Source organism: Platichthys flesus, chromosome 24 (genome assembly GCF_949316205.1).
Source record: "Platichthys flesus chromosome 24, fPlaFle2.1, whole genome shotgun sequence".
NCBI lineage: Eukaryota > Metazoa > Chordata > Actinopteri > Pleuronectiformes > Pleuronectidae > Platichthys > Platichthys flesus.
Window position 1 is genome coordinate 9,829,868 of NC_084968.1, and position 26,211 is coordinate 9,856,078.

The 26,211-nt window shown below is 47.2% G+C and overlaps 1 protein-coding gene across 2 annotated transcripts in view; it reads left to right on the top strand.

The window, feature by feature from the left end:
- Positions 1-1,304: 1,304 nt before the first annotated feature.
- The window catches only part of LOC133949821 (mucin-2-like), a 56,865-nt gene continuing 31,958 nt past the window's right edge, over positions 1,305-26,211 (top strand). Inside the window, exons 1-7 of one of the 2 annotated variants that reach the window (XM_062383829.1) lie at positions 1,305-7,234; positions 7,423-7,487; positions 7,634-7,812; positions 8,618-9,120; positions 9,277-9,338; positions 9,426-9,574; positions 9,671-10,348. In XM_062383829.1, coding sequence (XP_062239813.1) covers positions 1,403-7,234; positions 7,423-7,487; positions 7,634-7,812; positions 8,618-9,120; positions 9,277-9,338; positions 9,426-9,574; positions 9,671-9,756 — 6,876 coding nt within the window. In that variant the 5' untranslated portion in view covers positions 1,305-1,402 and the 3' untranslated portion in view covers positions 9,757-10,348. Of the gene's footprint in view, positions 7,235-7,422; positions 7,488-7,633; positions 7,813-8,617; positions 9,121-9,276; positions 9,339-9,425; positions 9,575-9,670; positions 10,349-26,211 lie in introns of those variants that run through there. The other variant, XM_062383830.1, reaches the window with a different exon arrangement.

Genomic DNA, 26,211 nt, shown 5'->3' on the forward strand with positions numbered 1-26,211 from the left:
TGCACCTACAACCGCTGCACCAACCACTGCTGCACCAACTACTGCTGCATCAACTCCAGCTGCACCAATTACCACTGCACCCACAACCACTGCACCTACTACCACTGCACCAACTACTGCTGCACCTACAACCGCTGCACCAACTACCGCTGCACCCACTACTGCTATACCTACAACCGTTGCACCAACTACCGCTGCACTTACTACCACTGCACCAACCAGCGCTGCATCTACACCCGCTCCACCAACTACTGCTGCCCCAACTTCTGCTGCACCAACCACTGCTGCATCAACTACCGCTGCACCAACTACAGCTGCACCAATTACCACTGCACCCACAACCACTGCACCTACTACCGCTGCACCAACTACTGCTGCACCTACAACCGCTGCACCAACTACAGCTGCACCAACTACTGCTGCACCTACAACCGCTGCACCAACTACCGCTGCACCAATGACTGCTGCACCAACTACCGCTGCACTTAGTACCACTGCACCAACTACTGCTGCACCTACTACTGCAGCACCAACTACTGCTGCACCTACTACCGCTGCACCAACTACAGCTGCACCAACTACCGCTGCACCCACAACCGCTGCACCTACTACCGCTAATCCTACTACCGCTGCACCAACTACCGCTGCACCTACTACCGCTGCACCTACAACCGCTGCACCAACTACAGCTGCACCAACTACCACTGCACCAACTACCGCTGCACCAACTACTGCTGCACCAACTACCAGTGCACCAACTACCGCTGCACCAACAAGCGCTGCATCTACAACCGCTGCACCTACAACTGCTGCACCAACTACAGCTGCACCAACTACAGCTGCACCAACTACTGCTGCACCAACTACCAGTGCACCAACTACCGCTGCACCAACAAGCGCTGCATCTACTTCCGCTGCACCTACAACCGCTGCATCAACTACCGCTGCACTTACCACCGCTGCACCAACTACCGCTGTTCCTACTACCGCTGCACCAACTACCGCTGCACCTACTACCGCTGCACCTACAACCGCTGCACCAACTACAGCTGCACCAACTACCACTGCACCAACTACCGCTGCACCAACTACTGCTGCACCAACTACCGGTGCACCAACTACCGCTGCACCAACAAGCACTGCATCTACAACCGCTGAACCAACAACTGCTGCACCAACTACAGCTGCACCTATAACTTTTGCACCAACTACCGCTGCACCTACTTCCGCTGCACCTACAACAGCTGCACCAACTACTGCTGCACCAACTACCGCTGCACCTACAACCGCTGCATCAACTACCGCTGAACTTACAACCTCTGTTCCTACTACCGCTGCATCAACTACCACTGCACCTACAATCGCTGCATCAACTACCGGTGCACCAACTACCGCTGCACCAATGAGCGCTGCATCTACAACCGCTGCACCAACAACTGCTGCACCAACTACAGCTGCACCTACAACTTCTGCACCAACTACCGCTGCACCTACTACCGCTGCATCTACAACCGCTGCACCAACTACCGCTACACCAACTACAGCTGCATCTACTTCCGCTGCACCAACTACTGCTGCACCAACTACAGCTGCACCAATTACCACTGCACCCACAACCACTGCACCTACTACCGCTGCACCAACTACTGCTGCACCTACAACCACTGCACCTACTACCGCTGCACCAACTACTGCTGCACCTACAACAGCACCAACTACAGCTGCACCAACTAATGCTGCACCTACAACCGCTGCACCAACTACCGCTGCACCAATGACTGCTGCACCAACTACCGCTGCACTTAGTACCACTGCACCAACTACTGCTGCACCTACTACTGCAGCACCAACTACTGCTGCACCAACTACTGCTGCACCTACTACCGCTGCACCAACTACAGCTGCACCAACTACCGCTGCACCCACAACCGCTGCACCTACTACCGCTGTTCCTACTACCGCTGCACCAACTACCGCTGCACCTACTACCGCTGCACCTACAACCGCTGCACCAACTACAGCTGCACCAACTACCACTGCACCAACTACTGCTGCACCTACTACTGCAGCACCAACTACCGCTGCACCTACTACTGCTGCACCAACTACCGCTGCACCAACTACTGCTGCACCAACTACCGCTGCACCTACTACCGCTGAACCCACAACCGCTGCACCAACTACCGCTGCACCGTCCACTGCATTACCTACAACAGCTGCACCAACTACCGCTGCACGTACAACCGCTTCACCAACAACTGCTGCACCTGCTACTGCAGCACCAACTACTGCTGTACCAACTACAGCTGCCCCAACTTCTGCTGCACCAACTACAGCTGCACCAACTACCGTTGCACCAACTACCGCTGCACCTACAACCGCTGCACCAACCACTGCTGCACCAACTACAGCTGCACCAACTACCGCTGCACTTACCACTACTGCACTAACTACTGCTGCACCAACTACTGCTGCCCCAACTACCGCTGCACCTACTACTGCAGCACCAACTACTGCTGCCCCAACTAACGCTGCACCTATTACTGCTGCACCAACTACCGCTGCACCCACTACTGCTATACCTACAACCTTTGCACCAACTACCGCTGCACCAACGACTGCTGCACCAACTACCGCTGCACTTACTACCACTGCACCAACCAGCGCTGCATCTACAACCGCTCCACCCACTACTGCTGCCCCAACTTCTGCTGCACCAACTACAGCTGCACCAACTACCGTTGCACCAACAACCTCTGCACCTACAACCGCTGTACCAACCACTGCTGCACCAACTACCGCTGCACCAACTACAGCTGCACCAATTACCACTGCACCCACAACCACTGCACCTACTACCGCTGCACCAACTACTGCTGCACCTACAACCGCTGCACCAACTACCGCTTCACCAATGACTGCTGCACCAACTACCGCTGCACATAGTACCACTGCACCAACTACCGCTGCACCAACTACTGCTGCCCCAACTTCTGCTGCACCAACTACAGCTGCACCAACTAGCGTTGCACCAACTACCTCTGCACCTACAACCGCTGCACCAACCACTGCTGCACCAACTACTGCTGCATCAACTCCAGCTGCACCAATTACCACTGCACCCACAACCACTGCACCTACTACCACTGCACCAACTACTGCTGCACCTACAACCGCTGCACCAACTACCGCTGCACCCACTACTGCTATACCTACAACCGTTGCACCAACTACCGCTGCACTTACTACCACTGCACCAACCAGCGCTGCATCTACACCCGCTCCACCAACTACTGCTGCCCCAACTTCTGCTGCACCAACCACTGCTGCACCAACTACCGCTGCACCAACTACAGCTGCACCAATTACCACTGCACCCACAACCACTGCACCTACTACCGCTGCACCAACTACTGCTGCACCTACAACCGCTGCACCAACTACAGCTGCACCAACTACTGCTGCACCTACAACCGCTGCACCAACTACCGCTGCACCAATGACTGCTGCACCAACTACCGCTGCACTTAGTACCACTGCACCAACTACTGCTGCACCTACTACTGCAGCACCAACTACTGCTGCACCTACTACCGCTGAACCAACTACAGCTGCACCAACTACCGCTGCACCCACAACCGCTGCACCTACTACCGCTAATCCTACTACCGCTGCACCAACTACCGCTGCACCTACTACCGCTGCACCTACAACCGCTGCACCAACTACAGCTGCACCAACTACCACTGCACCAACTACCGCTGCACCAACTACTGCTGCACCAACTACCAGTGCACCAACTACCGCTGCACCAACAAGCGCTGCATCTACAACCGCTGCACCAACAACTGCTGCACCAACTACAGCTGCACCAACTACAGCTGCACCAACTACTGCTGCACCAACTACCAGTGCACCAACTACCGCTGCACCAACAAGCGCTGCATCTACTTCCGCTGCACCTACAACCGCTGCATCAACTACCGCTGCACTTACCACCGCTGCACCAACTACCGCTGTTCCTACTACCGCTGCACCAACTACCGCTGCACCTACTACAGCTGCACCTACAACCGCTGCACCAACTACAGCTGCACCAACTACCACTGCACCAACTACCGCTGCACCAACTACTGCTGCACCAACTACCGGTGCACCAACTACCGCTGCACCAACAAGCACTGCATCTACAACCGCTGAACCAACAACTGCTGCACCAACTACAGCTGCACCTATAACTTTTGCACCAACTACCGCTGCACCTACTTCCGCTGCACCTACAACAGCTGCACCAACTACTGCTGCACCAACTACCGCTGCACCTACAACCGCTGCATCAACTACCGCTGCACTTACCACCGCTGCACCAACTACCGCTGAACTTACAACCTCTGTTCCTACTACCGCTGCATCAACTACCACTGCACCTACAATCGCTGCATCAACTACCGGTGCACCAACTACCGCTGCACCAATGAGCGCTGCATCTACAACCGCTGCACCAACAACTGCTGCACCAACTACAGCTGCACCTACAACTTCTGCACCAACTACCGCTGCACCTACTACCGCTGCATCTACAACCGCTGCACCAACTACCGCTACACCAACTACAGCTGCATCTACTTCCGCTGCACCAACTACTGCTGCACCAACTACAGCTGCACCAATTACCACTGCACCCACAACCACTGCACCTACTACCGCTGCACCAACTACTGCTGCACCTACAACAGCACCAACTAAAGCTGCACCAACTACTGCTGCACCTACAACCGCTGCACCAACTACCGCTGCACCAATGACTGCTGCACCAACTACCGCTGCACTTAGTACCACTGCACCAACTACTGCTGCACCTACTACTGCAGCACCAACTACTGCTGCACCAACTACTGCTGCACCTACTACCGCTGCACCAACTACAGCTGCACCAACTACCGCTGCACCCACAACCGCTGCACCTACTACCGCTGTTCCTACTACCGCTGCACCAACTACCGCTGCACCTACTACCGCTGCACCTACAACCGCTGCACCAACTACAGCTGCACCAACTACCACTGCACCAACTACTGCTGCACCTACTACTGCAGCACCAACTACCGCTGCACCTACTACTGCTGCACCAACTACCGCTGCACCAACTACTGCTGCACCAACTACCGCTGCACCTACTACCGCTGAACCCACAACCGCTGCACCAACTACCGCTGCACCGTCCACTGCATTACCTACAACAGCTGCACCAACTACCGCTGCACGTACAACCGCTTCACCAACAACTGCTGCACCTGCTACTGCAGCACCAACTACTGCTGTACCAACTACAGCTGCCCCAACTTCTGCTGCACCAACTACAGCTGCACCAACTACCGTTGCACCAACTACCGCTGCACCTACAACCGCTGCACCAACCACTGCTGCACCAACTACAGCTGCACCAACTACCGCTGCACTTACCACTACTGCACTAACTACTGCTGCACCAACTACTGCTGCCCCAACTACCGCTGCACCTACTACTGCAGCACCAACTACTGCTGCCCCAACTAACGCTGCACCTATTACTGCTGCACCAACTACCGCTGCACCTACAACTGCTGCACCAACTACCGCTACACCAACTACTGCTGCTTCAACTACCGCTGCACTTACCACTACTGCACTAACTACTGCTGCACCTACTACTGCAGCACCAACTACTGCTGCCCCAACTTCTGCTGCACCAAATACAGCTGCACCAACTACCACTGCACCTACAACCGCTGCACCTACTACAGCTGCACCAACTACTGCTGCACGCACAACCGCTGCACCAACTACCGCTGCACCAACTACTGCTGCACCAACTAGCCTTGCACTTACTACCACTGCACAAACTACTGCTGCACCTACTACTGCTGCACCTACAACCGCTGCACCAACTATTGCTGCATCTACTACCGCTGCACCAACTACTGCTGCACCTGCTACTGCAGCGCCAACTACTTCTGCACCAATTACTGCTGCACCTACAACAGCTGCACCAACTACCGCTGTACCAACTACCGCTGCACCAACTACTGTTGCACCTACTACTGCAGCACCAACTACTGCTGCACCTACTACTACAGCACCAACTACTGCTGCACCTACTACTGCAGCACCAACTACTGCTGCACCAACTACTGCTGCACCTACTACCGCTGCACCAACTACAGCTGCACCAACTACCGCTGCACCCACAACCGCTGCACCTACTACCGCTGTTCCTACTACCGCTGCACCAACTACCGCTGCACCTACTACCGCTGCACCTACAACCGCTGCACCAACTACAGCTGCACCAACTACCACTGCACCAACTACTGCTGCACCTACTACTGCAGCACCAACTACCGCTGCACCTACTACTGCTGCACCAACTACCGCTGCACCAACTACTGCTGCACCAACTACCGCTGCACCTACTACCGCTGAACCCACAACCGCTGCACCAACTACTGCTGCACCAACTACTGCTGCACCAACTACCGCTGCACCTACTACCGCTGAACCCACAACCGCTGCACCAACTACCGCTGCACCTACTACTGCAGCACCAACTACTGCTGCACCAACTACCGCTACACCAACTACTGCTGCACCTACTACTGCAGAACCAACTACTGCTGCACTAACTACCGCTGCACCAACTACCGCTGCACCAACTACCGCTGCACCTACAACCGCTGCACCAACTACCGCTGCACCTACTACCGCTGCACCAACTACCGTTGCACCCACTACCGCTGCACCAACTACCGCTGCACCTACTACTGCAGCACCAACTACTGCTGCACCAACTACCGCTACACCAACTACTGCTGCACCTACTACTGCAGAACCAACTACTGCTGCACTAACTACCGCTGCACCAACTACCGCTGCACCAACTACCGCTGCACCTACAACCGCTGCACCAACTACCGCTGCACCTACTACCGCTGCACCAACTACCATTGCACCCACTACCGCTGCACCAACTACCGCTGCACCAACTACCGCTGCTCCAACTACTGCTGCAACTACCGCTGCAATTACTACTGAAGCACCTACAACAATAACAACTATAACTGCGGCATCTACAACTGTGGTTTCTCAACCTATTTACGCTGTCTCAGTGGACTTGCCTGAAGAGACATTTTCTGATGATCTTAAAAATCCAGAAAGCAGTAAATACAAAGATCTTGAACAAAGTCTTGTTCCGCCGGTGAGTACACTTTCACATTCTGTATAATATTTTATTAACTGTGTCAGTTTTGCCCATTAATTACATTTTAGACTAGAAACCAGTTGTGATGATTTATTTCCACCCGAATATCAAGTTATTCTTAACTTTATTTCATGAAAATTCTTTGAAATCTTCCCATCGTCTAAATGTTGCTTCTTTTTTTGCAGTGCAACAAACTATACAAGAAAAGATTTGGTTATAAGTTCGACAAGTGCAGCCTGAAAGGGTTCAGGTAAAAACATATTTTTTAATTTACAAATATTGTTTAAATTCAGGGTTTTATTACTTCGTTGATAGTTGCATGTACAATTTTTACATTTTGATTAATCTGCACTTAGGAATTTTTTTTATTAATACTTGTTTGGTTTCCTGACGTAGGCGAGGACAAACAAGAGCAGATGGAGTTGTTGTAGATTTGGACGTTGGGTTCCATCCGAATTCTACCACTTCAGAACTCCCAGCGGATGCTGTTGTTGCTGAAACCTTAGTAACAGCTGTAAATAGTCCAAACAGCCCCTTCAACGTGACGATAGATTCCACCACAATCAAAGTACTAGGTAAGTAAATACAACATCTATCTCACAGCTTGTACACTGTTGTTACGCAGATTATCTGCTAATGTACTTTGCCTTTGACACCAGCAGAGCTGTTTCCTCTGCAGAGAAGCGTTGTCTCTTAATACTTAAGAGATTAAGAGACAACTGCTTATAACAGTAATCCAAAAAAATCTCACCAGAAGTAGCCATTAGCTCTCGAAAATGTACCTGAAAGTCAATAGATTGCTTAATGGCGTCACATGTGACATAGATACGTCTTTTTTTGAATGAGGTTGGATAGGGAAAACGGGTGGGAGTGATTTCTGTTGTTTGTAATTACTTTATTTTTATCATTGAACCATAACTGATCAACCCTATTGTGTAAAAGAGCTCTTTTTAGCTGACCAACATTAACTTGAGAAGCGTTCCCATAGAGTCTTTTGATTTCTTGGCTCTCTGTGCATGTAGAAATTATTGTTTAGTAGCTAGGGAAAGTGAACAGTATAGGGGGAGCACTGCATGAAAAACCATGTGCCACTTATGCTGGTTTTAAATGAGTCACATTCAAAATTGGGTTTCTATACAAGACAATAAGGTAAAATAAAGATTTATTAGGACAACTTAAAGATTTTCAGTTCCGTACAGTTGAAATCAACCTATCAACAGTTACTGTGTGTGTGTGTGTGTGTGTGTCAACATTCAATAGTCTTTGCTTCCTTTTATCCATCTAAAATACTCGTTCTTTAATGTCTTTGTTATTAACTTTGATTCTTACAACAGATAATTATTGATTTATTCATTTACACTTCAAAAAAATGTGTTATAGAAAGTCCAGTTACAACTACAACTGCCGCAACAACAACTGCAGCAACAACAGCTACAACTGCAGCAACAACAGCTACAACTGCAGCAACAACAACTACAACTGCAGCAACAACAGCAGCAGCAACAACAGCAGCAACTGCTACAACTGCAGAAGCAACAGCAACTGCAGCAACAACAACTTCAGCAAGAACAACTACAGCTGCAGCAACAACAGCTACAGCTGCAGCAACAACAACTTCAGCAAGAACAACTACAGCTGCAGCAACAACAGCTACAACTGCAGCAAAAACAACTACAACTGCAGCAACAACAGCTACAACTGCAGCAAAAACAACTACAACTGCAGCAACAACAGCTAAAACAACTACAACTGCAGCCCCAACAGCTGCTGCCATCACAACAAAGCGAGTGGTGTTCAGGTCTGTTCTGCAAACATTCACAACCGACTTGTTGGATACATCATCTGCTGCTTTTAGAAGAAGAGCTGCTAACATAAAGAATCAGGTAAGCCTCTTCTCAAAATAAAACCTGTGGTTTCAAATTATTGTGTTTTCCATTTCAGTATTTTTTATCAAGGAGCCAAAATAATATCAACTGAAAGTACATAGAGCATAAAACAAGTTAATTTTTTTAAATACCTTGTGTTTTCTGTTTCTTCAGCTTGAACCTCTATACAAAAAGGAATTCTCATCCTTCTCTTCCTTCGAAGTGGTGCGATTCAGGTAATTTGTTGACATATTGTTACATTTTCACGATTGCATCCTAAATGTGATTTTTCATTCAACATTTATTTGTTTCTCCTCCTGCAGTAATGGATCAATCTACAATACTTGTGACCTCCGCTTCACTGGCACATCTGCTCCTAACAACACTGCGATTGCAGACGTTTTGCTAAAGGCAGCTTCATCAGTCACCGGCTTCGACATTGAAGGCAGCTCCATCACCGTGGATGGCATAGGTAAGATATACTGAGTTCTGCTTGTTAGGAAAACTTCACAGGCCGAAAAAGTATTTATCAAACTAATGTTATGATTTATTTCCCCCTTATTTACAGCTTCAAGTGGAGTCAGTCAACAGATCAGTCTCGTCACTGCATCCTGTCTGGTGCTGTTGTCATGGCTACTGTCCAGCCAGCAATAGCATCTGCGTTCGTTATGAATTCCCATGAGAACAAGAACGACATCTCTGGAATGAAAAAGGACTTTATCGTCAGCAAGAATCCCAGATTGTTGATTTTTGAATGTGTTGTTGATACTGGACAGAATGACATAGCTGCCTTTAAGCTTCTGTTCTATTGAAACATAACAACACTATCTATGAAACACAGGGGAGTTCAAAAAATATCTGTACTGTTGCACTGTTAAAGTAAAAATGTATCTGACTTCACTGAGCACTTTGGTGTAGCAATATTCAATTTTGTTCGGTATTATTGTCATCTTATCTAAACTTTTTATATAATCTCCAAATGCATGTAAAATGAATGTTTAAGTTTTATATCTTAAATTAAATGAAGGAACACATGCAGGTCATAGCGGGCTTCACAATGCAACCTCTTGTATTTTATCAAAGGTCATGGTGTATCTGGTATATATGTGAAAACTATGCACTGTCTATTTTCTTAATTATATAAAGAGAATTTATTTAATCACACATTTCTTTGTTCTGTAAGATTCCTTATAGTTTATCTGGTTTCTGTCAAAAACTTCGCAATAAACAAATGTTTTAAAACTTTTGTGATGTTTTTTAAATTTTGCTGGTTGAAGAGAGGGTCGATCAGACTTTTAACCTTTTATGTGTAGTTTGAGTCATTTAAAAAAAAAAACATTTCAGTCTCAAACCAACACAGCAAAATTATTTTGGGCCAGATTTGACCCACATCCCATGAAGAATGATTCCACGCATGTTTGCCAGATTTGGCACACAAGTCAGCCAAAGGTGGCAGTATTTGTTTTGTGCACCAACTACCGCTGCACCTACAACAGCTGCACCAACTACTGCTGAACCAACTACCGCTGCATCTACAACAATAACAACTATAACTGCGGCAATACAACTGTGGCTTCTCAACCTATTTACACTGTCTCAGTTGACTTGCCTAAAGAGGCATTTACTGACGATCTAAAAAATCCAAAAAGCAGAAAATACAAAGATCTTGAACAAAACTTGTTGGTCCGGTGGGTACACTTTCATATTCTATATAATATTTATCAACTTTGCCAGACGAACTTAGCCCCGCCCACAACAATTGAGGTCGGGAAGTTCTGTCTGGCATCTCAGTTGGGGAGAAACTATGCCCCAACAGAAACTGTTCGGACCAATCAAATTGTCAGGGCGGGCTTTATACAATGATGGACAGATGATCAACAGTCACGTAATCAACCACGTCACCAAAGAGCGCTTGGGCCCCCGGTCTCTTTTCTCTGATGCCTCAGATGAACACGCTTCTTCAGCCTGGTCTCCTTTTGTCTGTCCATTTTTTAAACATGGGAATGTCGCGTTCCAGCCGTTTTATTGAGTTCTTACAGGACTGACAAACCCAATACGATTTGTTCGATGTGTTGTGGAGTTGTAATCCTAAACGGAAAACTTGTTCGTACGTGCATTCACCTTTACGCCAGGTTCACACCGGAAGCGACGCCAAAGCATGGCAATATGTCATCAATATTTTAAACGATATTGATGACATATTTTATATGATATAAATGATTAAATATGCATACCATACTTTGAATTCCTCTTGTGTTGTACTGGAGTTTTAATTTTACCAATTTCTCCAATGACATTATTAAATGTCCCCATCTTCCCATCCACTACAGCCACACAAGCAGTCATAACGATAAAAAGAGGCTTGAGTGGAGAATACGTAATTTACCCTCGACACCCGACATTTAACGGAGTAAACAGCGGACAATTTCTAGAACATGGATGACATTAAATTAATAATTGAAGTGGAGAACTAAAGTGAGTTGTATGATCATCGGAACATGTTGTATAAAGATTACACCAAAAAAGACAAATGTTGGGACGCTGTTGCTCAATGTTGGAGCAGGACTAAAACCTTGCGTCTAGGACTAAAACCTTGCGTCACCTGAACAGTTTTTCCCCATGGCAGTGGGGCTCACAAACAAGCCCCCTGCAACACACTGAGTTCTGTTGACAACAACTATGCGTCGCTTAACATACTACGTTGCTCTGATTGGTTGTAGGTCTAGCTTATTGAGCGAAGAGGCATTTTTTTTCCTGGTTCGATTGAAACACGCACCATAATCACAGCCCAAATGGAGCAGTATCACCAGTCACGCACAGACATTTTGGGGGGCAGGTGCTCAAACCCCAAAAAAGGGTTATTTATGAAAAATTATTTATGAAATTAAAAATAATAATAATAAATAAATAAAAAACACAGAAAGATATTTTCAACTTATATATTTATTTTTGTTAACAAACTAATTCAAATGATCAATTTTAATAAATAAATGAATAACAGGCAAAAACAGACAAAACAAGGCCATATAACCAAATAATAGGTTAGGGTTAGGGTTAGGGTTAGTGATGTGATGGGCTCCCTGGACCAGGTAGGGTGACTGATTCTCCCTCATCTGTTTTACAAGTTGATGGCCTGATCCAAGCTAAAATAGAGCTGGTACCCTGAGCTGCTTGCTGCAGTTCCCTGTCCTTCTGCTTTTTGAGTCTCTCTTTTCTTGGCATTATGCTGCACATTTTGTAAATGAGATAAATCAATGTTGTGCATAATTATCAAGAGAGACTTACATAATCTTTATAAAGCTGACAACACAGTACACAGTAGGGGAGAACAGGGTAATGTGGGACATCAGGTAATGTGAGACACCCCCTGTATCTAGGCAACGGAACACATTTGTGGTCATTTGACCATTATGTTTTCAAGCCCCTCCGATTCCCCCCTTGCCATGAAGGAAAAGTTGGTGCTGATGCTGTGTAAAGTATGTTTTTTCACAAAAATGAGTTTTTTGCATGTAAAAGTAAATTTTCTTGCTTTGAACTTAATCAACTGTTGATTCAGGTAGAAAAACTTATATCATACATGTTGGTGTACTTCCAACATATAAAACCATTTGATTGATGCTAGCTGATGCTATGTTGTATGTTGTATTTATTGCGTTTTTATGTTATTGTGTTTTTATGTCCTATGTTCATTGTATGCACCAATTACCAGAGCAAATTCCTTGTAGGTGTAAACCTACTAAAATATGAAAGAGATGAAAGAGTTTAGCTGTAAGAGTTAAGACATCTGTCTTTAGAGATTTGGAAAATTAATCAAGATAATTTTTTCCTAGACTGAGGATATTCATCTTCGGAGAGAGTGTCTACTGAAATCCCTCATAATATTACTTGGAGAAGATGCAGATGACTTGATCAAGAAATATCTTGTAAGTTTTAACACAAATATGCATGTCAGTCTAGGGGACGTACATAAATATCCTACACATGGTGCATTTTTGTCCTACCTAATGCATAGTAAGTGTATAACATTGCAAAGTGCTGCCAATGATGATTTTTTGTTGTTTTTTGTGTCATGTACCCATCTGTAGGACTCAAGAGCTGAAAGTGCTGAGAAGTAAGCTGGAGCAGCTTACTATGGCAGTATTTGTTATTCGCAAAGAGGGGCAAGGATGCCAGGAGCCACCTGAAGACATTGGCATCCTCATTGAGGGCGTGGAGGTGCTAAGTGGACTGACCTAAGTTGCCTCAGCTTGTGCCCCCTCCTTCTAGGATACATATATGCCATCAACTTAGCTTACCCCAAACTTCTGCATTTCACATTTGAAGTGCTCCAAAAAAATCATCATGCAGCTTGAGCAGCACAAGGTGTTCCCAATGGTCCAAAATCTCTACGGCAAACTCCTAAGATCACAGTAATACGCACTACCATCTATTGCTGACGACTTGTTAAACCAATAGTTTGTGAAATATTTGTGCGCCTGATAACTTAGCATTTTGCTCAAATTTGTCTGAGAGAAAAGTAGTAGTTTCCCCCTGTGCATGTGTGTTAAAGGTAGACGTAGAAGAGCGGTTGAGCTAGGTAGGAAAACTCTCAGGAGGTGTCTTGGAGATGTAGTTTGTATGATGGGAATTTTTATTTTACCAAAACGAAAGGCCGAATTAATAATGAAAATTTTAAGTAAAACAAAAGAGTGAAAAACAAATACTTTGTAATAACTTTACCACGTTCGCTGGTTGAGAAACAGCCCCAGTTTATGTTGATTAATATTGATCACTGTTACTTTAACGTTCTCTCAACATTTCAGCTACATGTCTGTACATTTAAGTTATGAACGTTATATATTGACGGACATATGGTTCTGAGATGCAGTACAACTACAAACTGCATTTGAATTTTGTTTTTCAATTCTTAAGCACTGAAAATCAACCGTTTTTGTAGTTTTTTTACACATTTTTGTAGATTTGTTTGAGTTTTTTAAATAAAACCAACATGGAAAACCAAATGTTAAAACCTCCTTCTATCCACATGCACGCATGCACACACACGTAGGCATGCGCCCTTAGGCACATCAGTGGGCCGCAGATTACTTTCTAGTCAGAATGGTAGTCCCTGGGACAAAACCAGTTGAATATATTCAGAAGATGAATATTTTGGCTGCCTGACCAATGGTCAAATTTTCCTTAATTTTAAATTTCTCTTTCTAAGATCTGCCTTGTTCTGACCAGTTTTACAGTTATTTTTCATGTTACATGTTTCCATTTTTTACACGTTTACAATTAAATTAAAGATTTAAAGATATAACATGTTGTCTTTATTGGTTTGGCTTAATGCCATTCACTTTGCAGGTAGACCAGCCAGGAGGGAGAAGCAGTAGTCTATGTGTGAGATGACCAGAGCCTGGACCAGAACCTGCGCCGCCTTCCGAGTGAGAAGAGGACTGGGTGGGGGCTACCACGGAGTTGTCTTAGTGAAAAGTCATGGGTGGGAGATCCTTTCCCTGGAAAGAAAACTAGTTTTCTCCTGTCATGGTGGATTTACAAATGGTGTGCAGGAATCCACTGAGAGATGTCAGTAAGAGATTCGAGCTAATACCTTTGTTTGAGATTGGGGTAAAGAGAGGATTAGCTGGGTGTCATCGGTATAGCTGTGGTAGGAAAAGCCATGTGACTGAGTGACAGAGCCAAGAGAGTTGGTGTACAGATAGACTACCCCAGTAGTGAGAGGACAAGTTTTGGACACAGATCCTCTCCAAGTTACCCGGTAAGTACTGTCACTGAGGTAGGATGAGAGCAGGGAGAGAACAGAGCCTGAGACACCAAAATCATAAAGGGAGGAAATAAGGATCTGGTGTGATTCTTATTTCTGTTCAAACACTGCCCTCTCCTGTTTACTAGTTTATGTTGTGCCATCTTCCGCCCAAATATTGGATTGGTTTTATTTTATTTTCTTCTCTCCTTGATACCATTCACCCTGTTGGTGAAAGAGGCAGTCTCCCATTATGCCAACCTAGATGTAACTTGCATCTCCAGCAACTTGGTGGACGGTGTGCTTTTGTATCTATGTTTGTTGTATTGTGTAAAATAAATAATTATTATTAATACTATAAATAATTATTATTATATGAAGAAGAAGAAAGAAAATACATAATCAATTTCACAAATAGACAAATGTAGAATACTGCAAATACTCACAACATAACTAAGACAAAAGTGTTTGTTTTCACACACCTACGCACACACACACACCCAGTAGTTGTGACATCAGAGGACATACCTTTTACTCACAATAAATTCCTGGAGACATTCTCGAACCTCAACCATAACTACTTCTTACCAAACCTTAAATCTAAATTTAACTTAACCTTTAAACAATTCAATGACTTATTGTGAGGACTTCAGACAGCTTGAGACATCTTGAAAATGAGTCACCTCTTTAGACTCGATTCCATTTTATTCCATAAGACCTTAGTAGATGTAAAATGTAACATGAGGTGAAAGATTTAAAGTGTTTTATTTGTTGAACTAAATTAAAAAATACTGAATTTGTGTTTTATTTTGACTATTTTATTCAATAATAATATTTATCAATGACCCACACATCAAACATGTACATGCTTTGATATTTCATTGTAAACTATGAGTCAATATTACCTTCATACAGTATGTACTATCTTATATTAATATAAACATCAATCGTTAACCTTGAATGTAACAGGCTATATAATTGCTGCCATATAATTTTGGGGTATTATATAATTAATTAATTCTAGGGCTGTTTACAACAACTTTTTAATTAAGACATTCAACATTAATCTGTGTCCTTACACAGTTGATCTCTTCGGCCCTTCAAACTGTCAAACTGAAAACAACACAAACAAAAGAAGGGAGTATACCCAAATGTTACGCCAAGAATTTGACAAATGTAGTTGTCACGACATAATGACCCACGTCATTAGCCTGTAGCTCATTGCAATATATAAAGGCTGAAATAAATGTGGAATACCACAGAGGGAGACAGGTTAGCAGTTCATCATATGTGAAGTGAACTGAGCACTGTAAGACTTTAAGAACAGCTACACCAGAGAAATAGATAACTTTTCTTCATTGACTTTAAGGTGAGTACAATCTATATGGACACTTTGGTGTATTTAAGTGTTAGTGTGTATGTGTGTGTGTTTCCAACAAGTAAAATAACAAATATATATATATAATATTCAAATAGCAATAAGTAAAATCGTTTTGAGAGAATAAAGTGAAGTAAAAGAGTCATTATCATTAAATTTGTGCAGATTATCTAAATAATTAGATGTGAACAAAGAGAGTTTTTTAAGTCAGGCAGGATTTTCATTTAAGTTCAGCACAAAATTAGGTAAAAATCTTTTCCTTCAAAAAACTAATAGATTTACATTCCCCACTGATTTGGATTTGTAAAATTGCCACCAATGGAATTATAATAATCATTAAAAATTGGTGACAGTTGTCAAATGTAAATTTGGTCTCAATAACACTTTTGAAAAAGAAACGTTGATTTCATTACTGTTTTTTTTTTATAACATCTGTTTGTAATGAAGATAGTAAATAGTCTGAGAATGAGACTATTTGTGTGTGTTTGCAACATTTAAATTATCTGATTTTGAGAATGGAAAGATAAATGGCCGAGAGCAGATATATACATTTAATATCAGTTTTTTTTATTTTTGATGACAAATCCAACGTATTAAGATTGAAAATAAAATAAAATCAAACTTAAACATACCACACCATAATTTGTTTGAATCAAACTCTTTATCCTAAACAACTGGGTCTTTTTTTCCCCGCAAATAAAGGATGGTTGAATAAAAAATAAAAAAAACTTTTTTAAATCAATCAAACAACCAACCTTTACATAATTGAATGTGAATGTGAAAACTCATTCTGAGCCCATCTTTAGATACAGTGTTGAGCCAGTTCACACTTAAAAAGAACAGTTTCTAAGTTCAGTTGATGTAGATGAAAATAAACTAGTTCACGTTCATATACATTTTTTTGTTGGGATGATTGAGGTATCAAACCTGCGGTCATGTGTTTGGTTATGAATCGATGGTGTCGGATCATGTCTGCTCCACTCACTATAAAAAATAAAATATTAAAATATAACTATTAATCCATTGTATATTCATTGTTTTCTCCAATGTTTTATCAGTGGGATCATTGAAACTACTATATTTGGAATTTGTTAAAATGGTCTTAATTCTATCGTGCTTTTCTAGTCTTGGTTAATAGTTCAAAGTACTTTACTGTCAATTAATCAAACTTTATTTATATATCATCTTTTCGACAAATCAGTTGCAGCTAAAAGTCCTTTACATTCGAAATAACGTATATAAGCATATACAAATTATTATTAAGTTCAGAAACCAATGCACTCAGATATTGTCTCAAATGACAGAGTAAATTAAACAAGATAGAATAAGAAATATGAAGAATGAATTTATTATAAGTTGTGTTCAGATTTTGTCATTGTGATCTGTATTGTAGTTTTTGAGATTATAATCATGAGAGCTAATGATAATCTCAGGACAATATAGCTACATCTGTGTAAATTGATGATGGATATTTTCGATTTATAGCAGGTGAGGTAGGAGGTGGTGTCCACAACATCCAATTCTGCTCAAAGCCCCATAAAGTCTTGGACTCTCCCTACGTACAGTGCACAGACAGACCACAAGAGGTCAGACAATGCCTGATAGATTGTGTACAATAGGTTGTGCAAGAAAGTATTGATCATGACGATGAGATAAAGTTCTCATCACTTAGTCAAGTCTCAAGAAACTCATGTGGCAAATAGGAAACAAACATCATTTAAGTGATATGACTAATAACTTGAGCACAGACAAAGTTTAATTATGTAACATTTGTGTCATATTTTAAACACTGCATCATCAGAGACAAGGTAATACACCTCTGAGGATCAATTTAACCAACTATGGAACAGAATCTCTAAAAAATCTGCATCTATCTTGTTCGATTTTGCAGATTGTATTGACAGGATGGGGACCAGCAAGATCAAATCGTTTTTCCTGATTCTAACAGGTAAGATAAATAGGCTTGAACTGATTGACTTCAAAATGTCTAAAATTAAATAAAAATTAAGTCTGTGATTATCAATACAATGTGACTTTAATCAGAAAATTGGAAAAAACTTAGAAACAAATATTTTACAGAAGACAATATTAAATAACATTAACATATAAGGACTATAATGTGATTATTCACGACAAACCTTTTAGATGAACACTTATAACAAAGTCATTTACCATAATTTATTTTGTAATTTAATTATTTGTTCGCAAGTTAAGAAAAAATCTTTTTTATTTTAGTTATTTACGGATCTATCCAAACAACAAGCCAAGCAGATAACACCACAGCTACAACTGCAGAAACACCATCTACAACTGCAGCAACAACAGCTACGATTGCACCAACTACATCTGCACCAACTACCGCTGAACCTACTACCGCTGCACAAACAACCGCTGCCCCTACAACAGCTGCACCTACAACAGCTGCACCAACTACCGCTGCACCAACTACCGCTGCACCAACTACCGTTGCACCCACAACTACTGCACCAACTTCCGCTGCACCTACAACAGCTGAACCTACAACAGCTGCACCTACAACCGCTGCCCCTACAACAGCTGCACCAACAACCGCTGCCCCTACAACAGCTGCACCTACAACAGCTGCACCAACTACCGCTGCACCAACTACCGCTGCACCTACTACCGCTGCACCAACTACCGCTGCACCTACTACCGCCGAACCTACTACCATTGCACCTACAACTGCTGCACCAACTACCGCTGCACCTACAACAGCTGCACCTACAACAGCTGCACCTACATCAGCTGCACCTACAACAGCTGCACCTACAACAGCTGCACCAACAACCGCCGTCCCTACAACAGCTGCACTAACTACCGCTGCACCAACTACCGCTGCACCTACTACCGCAGCACCTACAACCGCTGCACCTACAACCGCTGCACCTACAACGGCTGCACCTACAACAGCTGCACCAACAACCGCTGCCCCTACAACAGCTGCACCTACAACAGCTGCACCAACTACCGCTGCACCAACTACCGCTGCAACAACAACCGCTGCCCCTACAACAGCTGCACCAACTACCGCTGCACCAACAACCGCTGCACCTACTACCGCTGAACCAACTACCGCTGCACCTACAACCGCTGCACCTACAACAGCTGCACCTACAACAGCTGCACCAACAACCGCTGCCCCTACAACAGCTGCACCTACAACAGCTGCACCAACTACCGCTGCACCAACTACCGCTGCACCAACTACCGTTGCACCCACAACTGCTGCACCTACAACAGCTGAACCTACAACAGCTGCACCTACAACAGCTGCACCAACAACCGCTGCCCCTACAACAGCTGCACCTACAACAGCTGCACCAACTACCGCTGCACCAACTACCGCTGCACCTACTACCGCCGAACCTACTACCATTGCACCTACAACTGCTGCACCAACTACCGTTGCACCTACAACAGCTGCACCAACAACCGCTGCCCCTACATCAGCTGCACCTACAACAGCTGCACCAACAACCGCCGTCCATACAACAGCTGCACCAACTACCGCTGCAACAACTACCGCTGCACCTACTACCGCCGCAGCTACAACTGCTGCACCTACAACCGCTGCACCTACAACAGCTGCACCTACAACTGCTGCACCTACAACAGCTGCACCTACAACAGCTGCACCAACTACCGCTGCACCAACAACCGCTGCACCTACTACCGCTGAACCAACTACCGCTGCACCTACAACCGCTGCACCTACAACAGCTGCACCTACAACAGCTGCACCAACAACCGCTGCCCCTACAACAGCTGCACCTACAACAGCTGCACCAACTACCGCTGCACCAACTACCGCTGCACCAACTACCGTTGCACCCACAACTGCTGCATCTACAACAGCTGAACCTACAACAGCTGCACCTACAACAGCTGCACCAACAACCGCTGCCCCTACAACAGCTGCACCTACAACTGCTGCACCAACTACCGCTGCACCTACAACAGCTGCACCAACAACCGCTGCCCCTACATCAGCTGCACCTACAACAGCTGCACCAACAACCGCCGTCCATACAACAGCTGCACCAACTACCGCTGCAACAACTACCGCTGCACCTACTACCGCCGCAGCTACAACTGCTGCACCTACAACCGCTGCACCTACAACAGCTGCACCTACAACTGCTGCACCTACAACAGCTGCACCTACAACAGCTGCACCAACTACCGCTGCACCAACTACCGCTGCAACAACAACCGCTGCCCCTACAACAGCTGCACCAACAACAGCTGCACCTACTACCGCTGCACCTACTACCGCTGCACCAACTACCGCCGCAGCTACAACTGCTGCACCTACAACCGCTGCACCTACAACAGCTGCACCTACAACTGCTGCACCTACAACAGCTGCACCTACAACAGCTGCACCAACTACCGCTGCACCAACTACCGCTGCAACAACAACCGCTGCCCCTACAACAGCTGCACCAACAACAGCTGCACCTACTACCGCTGCACCTACTACCGCTGCACCAACTACCGCTGCACCTACTACCGTTGCACCTACAACCGCTGCACCTACAACAGCTGCACCTACAACAGCTGCACCAACAACCGCTGCCCCTACAACGGCTGCACTTACAACAGCTGCACCAACTACCGCTGCACCAACTACCGCTGCACCAACTACCGTTGCACCCACAACTGCTGCACCAACTTCCTCTGCACCTACAACAGCTGAATCTACAACAGCTGCACCTACAACAGCTGCACCTACAACAGCTGCACCTACAACAGCTGCACCAACTACCGCTGCACCTACTACCGCTGAACCAACTACAGCTGCACCTACAACCGCTGCACCTACAACAGCTGCACCTACAACAGCTGCACCAACAACCGCTGCACCTACAACAGCTGCACCTACAACCGCTGCACCAACTACCGCTGCACCAACTACAGTTGCACCCACAACTGCTGCACCAACTTCCTCTGCACCTACAACAGCTGAACCTACAACAGCTGCCCCTACATCAGCTGCACCTACAACAGCTGCACCTACAACAGCTGCACCAACTACCGCTGCACCAACTACCGCTGCACCAACTACCGTTGCACCCACAACTACTGCACCAACTTCCGCTGCACCTACAACAGCTGAACCTACAACAGCTGCACCTACAACCGCTGCCCCTACAACAGCTGCACCAACAACCGCTGCCCCTACAACAGCTGCACCTACAACAGCTGCACCAACTACCGCTGCACCAACTACCGCTGCACCTACTACCGCCGAACCTACTACCATTGCACCTACAACTGCTGCACCAACTACCGCTGCACCTACAACAGCTGCACCTACAACAGCTGCACCTACATCAGCTGCACCTACAACAGCTGCACCTACAACAGCTGCACCAACAACCGCCGTCCCTACAACAGCTGCACTAACTACCGCTGCACCAACTACCGCTGCACCTACTACCGCAGCACCTACAACCGCTGCACCTACAACCGCTGCACCTACAACGGCTGCACCTACAACAGCTGCACCAACAACCGCTGCCCCTACAACCGCTGCACCTACAACAGCTGCACCAACTACCGCTGCACCAACTACCGCTGCAACAACAACCGCTGCCCCTACAACAGCTGCACCAACTACCGCTGCACCAACAACCGCTGCACCTACTACCGCTGAACCAACTACCGCTGCACCTACAACCGCTGCACCTACAACAGCTGCACCTACAACAGCTGCACCAACAACCGCTGCCCCTACAACAGCTGCACCTACAACAGCTGCACCAACTACCGCTGCACCAACTACCGCTGCACCAACTACCGTTGCACCCACAACTGCTGCACCTACAACAGCTGAACCAACAACCGCTGCCCCTACAACAGCTGCACCTACAACAGCTGCACCAACTACCGCTGCACCAACTACCGCTGCACCTACTACCGCCGAACCTACTACCATTGCACCTACAACTGCTGCACCAACTACCGCTGCACCTACAACAGCTGCACCTACAACAGCTGCACCTACATCAGCTGCACCTACAACAGCTGCACCTACAACAGCTGCACCAACAACCGCCGTCCCTACAACAGCTGCACTAACTACCGCTGCACCAACTACCGCTGCACCTACTACCGCAGCACCTACAACCGCTGCACCTACAACCGCTGCACCTACAACGGCTGCACCTACAACAGCTGCACCAACAACCGCTGCCCCTACAACAGCTGCACCTACAACAGCTGCACCAACTACCGCTGCACCAACTACCGCTGCAACAACAACCGCTGCCCCTACAACAGCTGCACCAACTACCGCTGCACCAACAACCGCTGCACCTACTACCGCTGAACCAACTACCGCTGCACCTACAACCGCTGCACCTACAACAGCTGCACCTACAACAGCTGCACCAACAACCGCTGCCCCTACAACAGCTGCACCTACAACAGCTGCACCAACTACCGCTGCACCAACTACCGCTGCACCAACTACCGTTGCACCCACAACTGCTGCACCTACAACAGCTGAACCTACAACAGCTGCACCTACAACAGCTGCACCAACAACCGCTGCCCCTACAACAGCTGCACCTACAACAGCTGCACCAACTACCGCTGCACCAACTACCGCTGCACCTACTACCGCCGAACCTACTACCATTGCACCTACAACTGCTGCACCAACTACCGCTGCACCTACAACAGCTGCACCAACAACCGCTGCCCCTACATCAGCTGCACCTACAACAGCTGCACCAACAACCGCCGTCCCTACAACAGCTGCACCAACTACCGCTGCACCAACTACCGCTGCAACAACAACCGCTGCCCCTACAACAGCTGCACCAACAACAGCTGCACCTACTACCGCTGCACCTACTACCGCTGCACCAACTACCGCTGCACCTACTACCGTTGCACCTACAACCGCTGCACCTACAACAGCTGCACCTACAACAGCTGCACCAACAACCGCTGCCCCTACAACGGCTGCACTTACAACAGCTGCACCAACTACCGCTGCACCAACTACCGCTGCACCAACTACCGTTGCACCCACAACTGCTGCACCAACTTCCTCTGCACCTACAACAGCTGAACCTACAACAGCTGCACCTACAACAGCTGCACCTACAACAGCTGCACCTACAACAGCTGCACCAACTACCGCTGCACCTACTACCGCTGAACCAACTACAGCTGCACCTACAACCGCTGCACCTACAACAGCTGCACCTACAACAGCTGCACCAACAACCGCTGCACCTACAACAGCTGCACCTACAAACGCTGCACCAACTACCGCTGCACCAACTACAGTTGCACCCACAACTGCTGCACCAACTTCCTCTGCACCTACAACAGCTGAACCTACAACAGCTGCACCTACAACAGCTGCACCAACTACCGCTGCACCAACTACCGTTGCACCCACAACTGCTGCACCAACTACCGCTGCACCTACAACAGCTGCACCAACAACCGCTGCCCCTACATCAGCTGCACCTACAACAGCTGCACCAACAACCGCTGCCCCTACATCAGCTGCACCTACAACAGCTGCACCTACGACAGCTGCACCTACAACCGCTGCCCCTACAACAGCTGCACTAACTACCGCTGCACCAACTACCGCTGGACCTACTACCGCTGAACCAACTACCGCTGCACCTACAACCGCTGCACCTACAACAGCTGCACCAACAACCGCTGCCCCTACAGCAGCTGCACCTACAACAGCTGCACCAACTACCGCTGCACCAACTACCGCTGCACCACCTACAACAGCTGCACCTACAACAGCTGCACCAACGACCGCTGCCCCTACAATCGCTGCACCTACTACCATTGCACCTACCACTGCTGCACCAACTACCGCTGCACCAACTACCGCTGATTCTACAACCGCTGCACCTACAACAGCTGCGCCTACAACAGCTGCACCTACAACCGCTACCCTTACAACAGCTGCACCTACAACAGCTGCACCTACAATAGCTGAACCAACTACCGCTGCACCAACTACCGCTGCACCTACTACCGCTGCACCTACTACCGTTGCACCTACAACTGCTGCACCAACTACCTCTGCACCTACAACAGCTGCACCTACAACAGCTGCACCTACAACCGCTGCCCCTACAACAGCTGCCCCTACAACAGCTGCACCTACAACAGCTGCACCTACTACCGCTGCACCTACTACCGCTGCACCAAATACCGCTGCACCTACTACCGCTGCACCTACAACTGCTGCCCCTACAACAGCTGCACCTACAACAGCTGCACCTACTACCGCTGCACCTACTACCGCTGCACCAACTACCGCTGCACCTACAACCGCTGCACCAACTACCGTTGCACCAACAACCGCTGCACTAACTACCGCCGCACCTACAACCGCTGCCCCTACAACAGCTGCACCTACTACCGCTGCACCAACTACCGCTGCACCTACAACCGCTGCACCTACAACAGCTGCACCTACAACAGCTGCACCTATAACAGCTGCACCAACAACCGCTGCCCCTACAACAGCTGCACCTACTACCGCTGCACCTACAACCGCTGCACCTACTACCGCCTCACCTACAACCGCTGCACCTACAACAGCTGCACCTACAACAGCTGCACCAACAACCGCTGCCCCTACAACAGCTGCACCTACAACAGCTGCAACAACTACCGCTGCACCAACTACCGCTGCACCTACTACCGCTGCACCAACTACCGCTGCACCTACCACCGCTGCACCTACTACCATTGCACCTACCACTGCTGCACCAACTACCACTGCACCTACTACCGCTGCACCAACTACCGCTGAACCTACAACAACTACACCTACAACAGGTGCACCAACAACCGCTTCCCCTACAACAGCTGCACCTACAACAGCTGCACCAACAACCGCCGTCCCTACAACAGCTGCACTAACTACCGCTGCACCAACTACCGCACTACCTACAACAGCTGCACCTACAACAGCTGCACCAACAACAGCTGCACCCACAACAGCTGCACCAACTACCGCTGCACCTACTACCGCTGCACCTACTACCGTTGCACCTACAACCGCTGCACCTACAACAGCTGCACCAACAACCGCTGCACCAACTACCGCTGCACCTACTACAGCTGTAGTAACTACCGCTGTCCTTACAACAGTTGCACCAACTACCGCTGCACCAAGTACCGCTGCATCAACTACCGCTGCACCAACTACCGCTGCACTTACAACCGTTGAACCTACTAGTGCAGCACCAACTACTGCTGTACCAACTACCGCTGCACCAACTACCGCTGAACCTACAACAGCTGCACCTACAACAGCTGCACCTACAACAGCTGCACCTACAACCGCTGCCCCTATAACAGCTGCACCTACTACCGCTGAACCTACTACCGCTGCACCTACAACCGCTGCACCTACAACAGCTGCACCTACTACCGCTGCACCTACTACCGCTGCACCAACTACCGCTGCACCTACAACTGCTGCACCTACAACAGCTGCACCTACAACAGCTGCCCCTACAACAGCTGCACCTATAACAGCTGCACCAACAACCGCTGCCCCTACAACAGCTGCACCTACTACCGCTGCACCTACAACAGCTGCACCTACTACCGCCGCACCTACAACCGCTGCACCTACAACAGCTGCACCTACAACAGCTGCACCAACAACCGCTGCCCCTACAACAGCTGCACCTACAACAGCTGCACCAACTACCGCTGCACCAACTACCGCTGCACCTACTACCGCTGCACCAACTACCGCTGCACCTACCACCGCTGCACCTACTACCATTGCACCTACCACTGCTGCACCAACTACCACTGCACCTACTACCGCTGCACCAACTACCGCTGAACCTACAACAACTGCACCTACAACAGCTGCACCAACAACCGCTGCCCCTACAACAGCTGCACCTACAACAGCTGCACCTACAACAGCTGCACCAACAACCGCTTC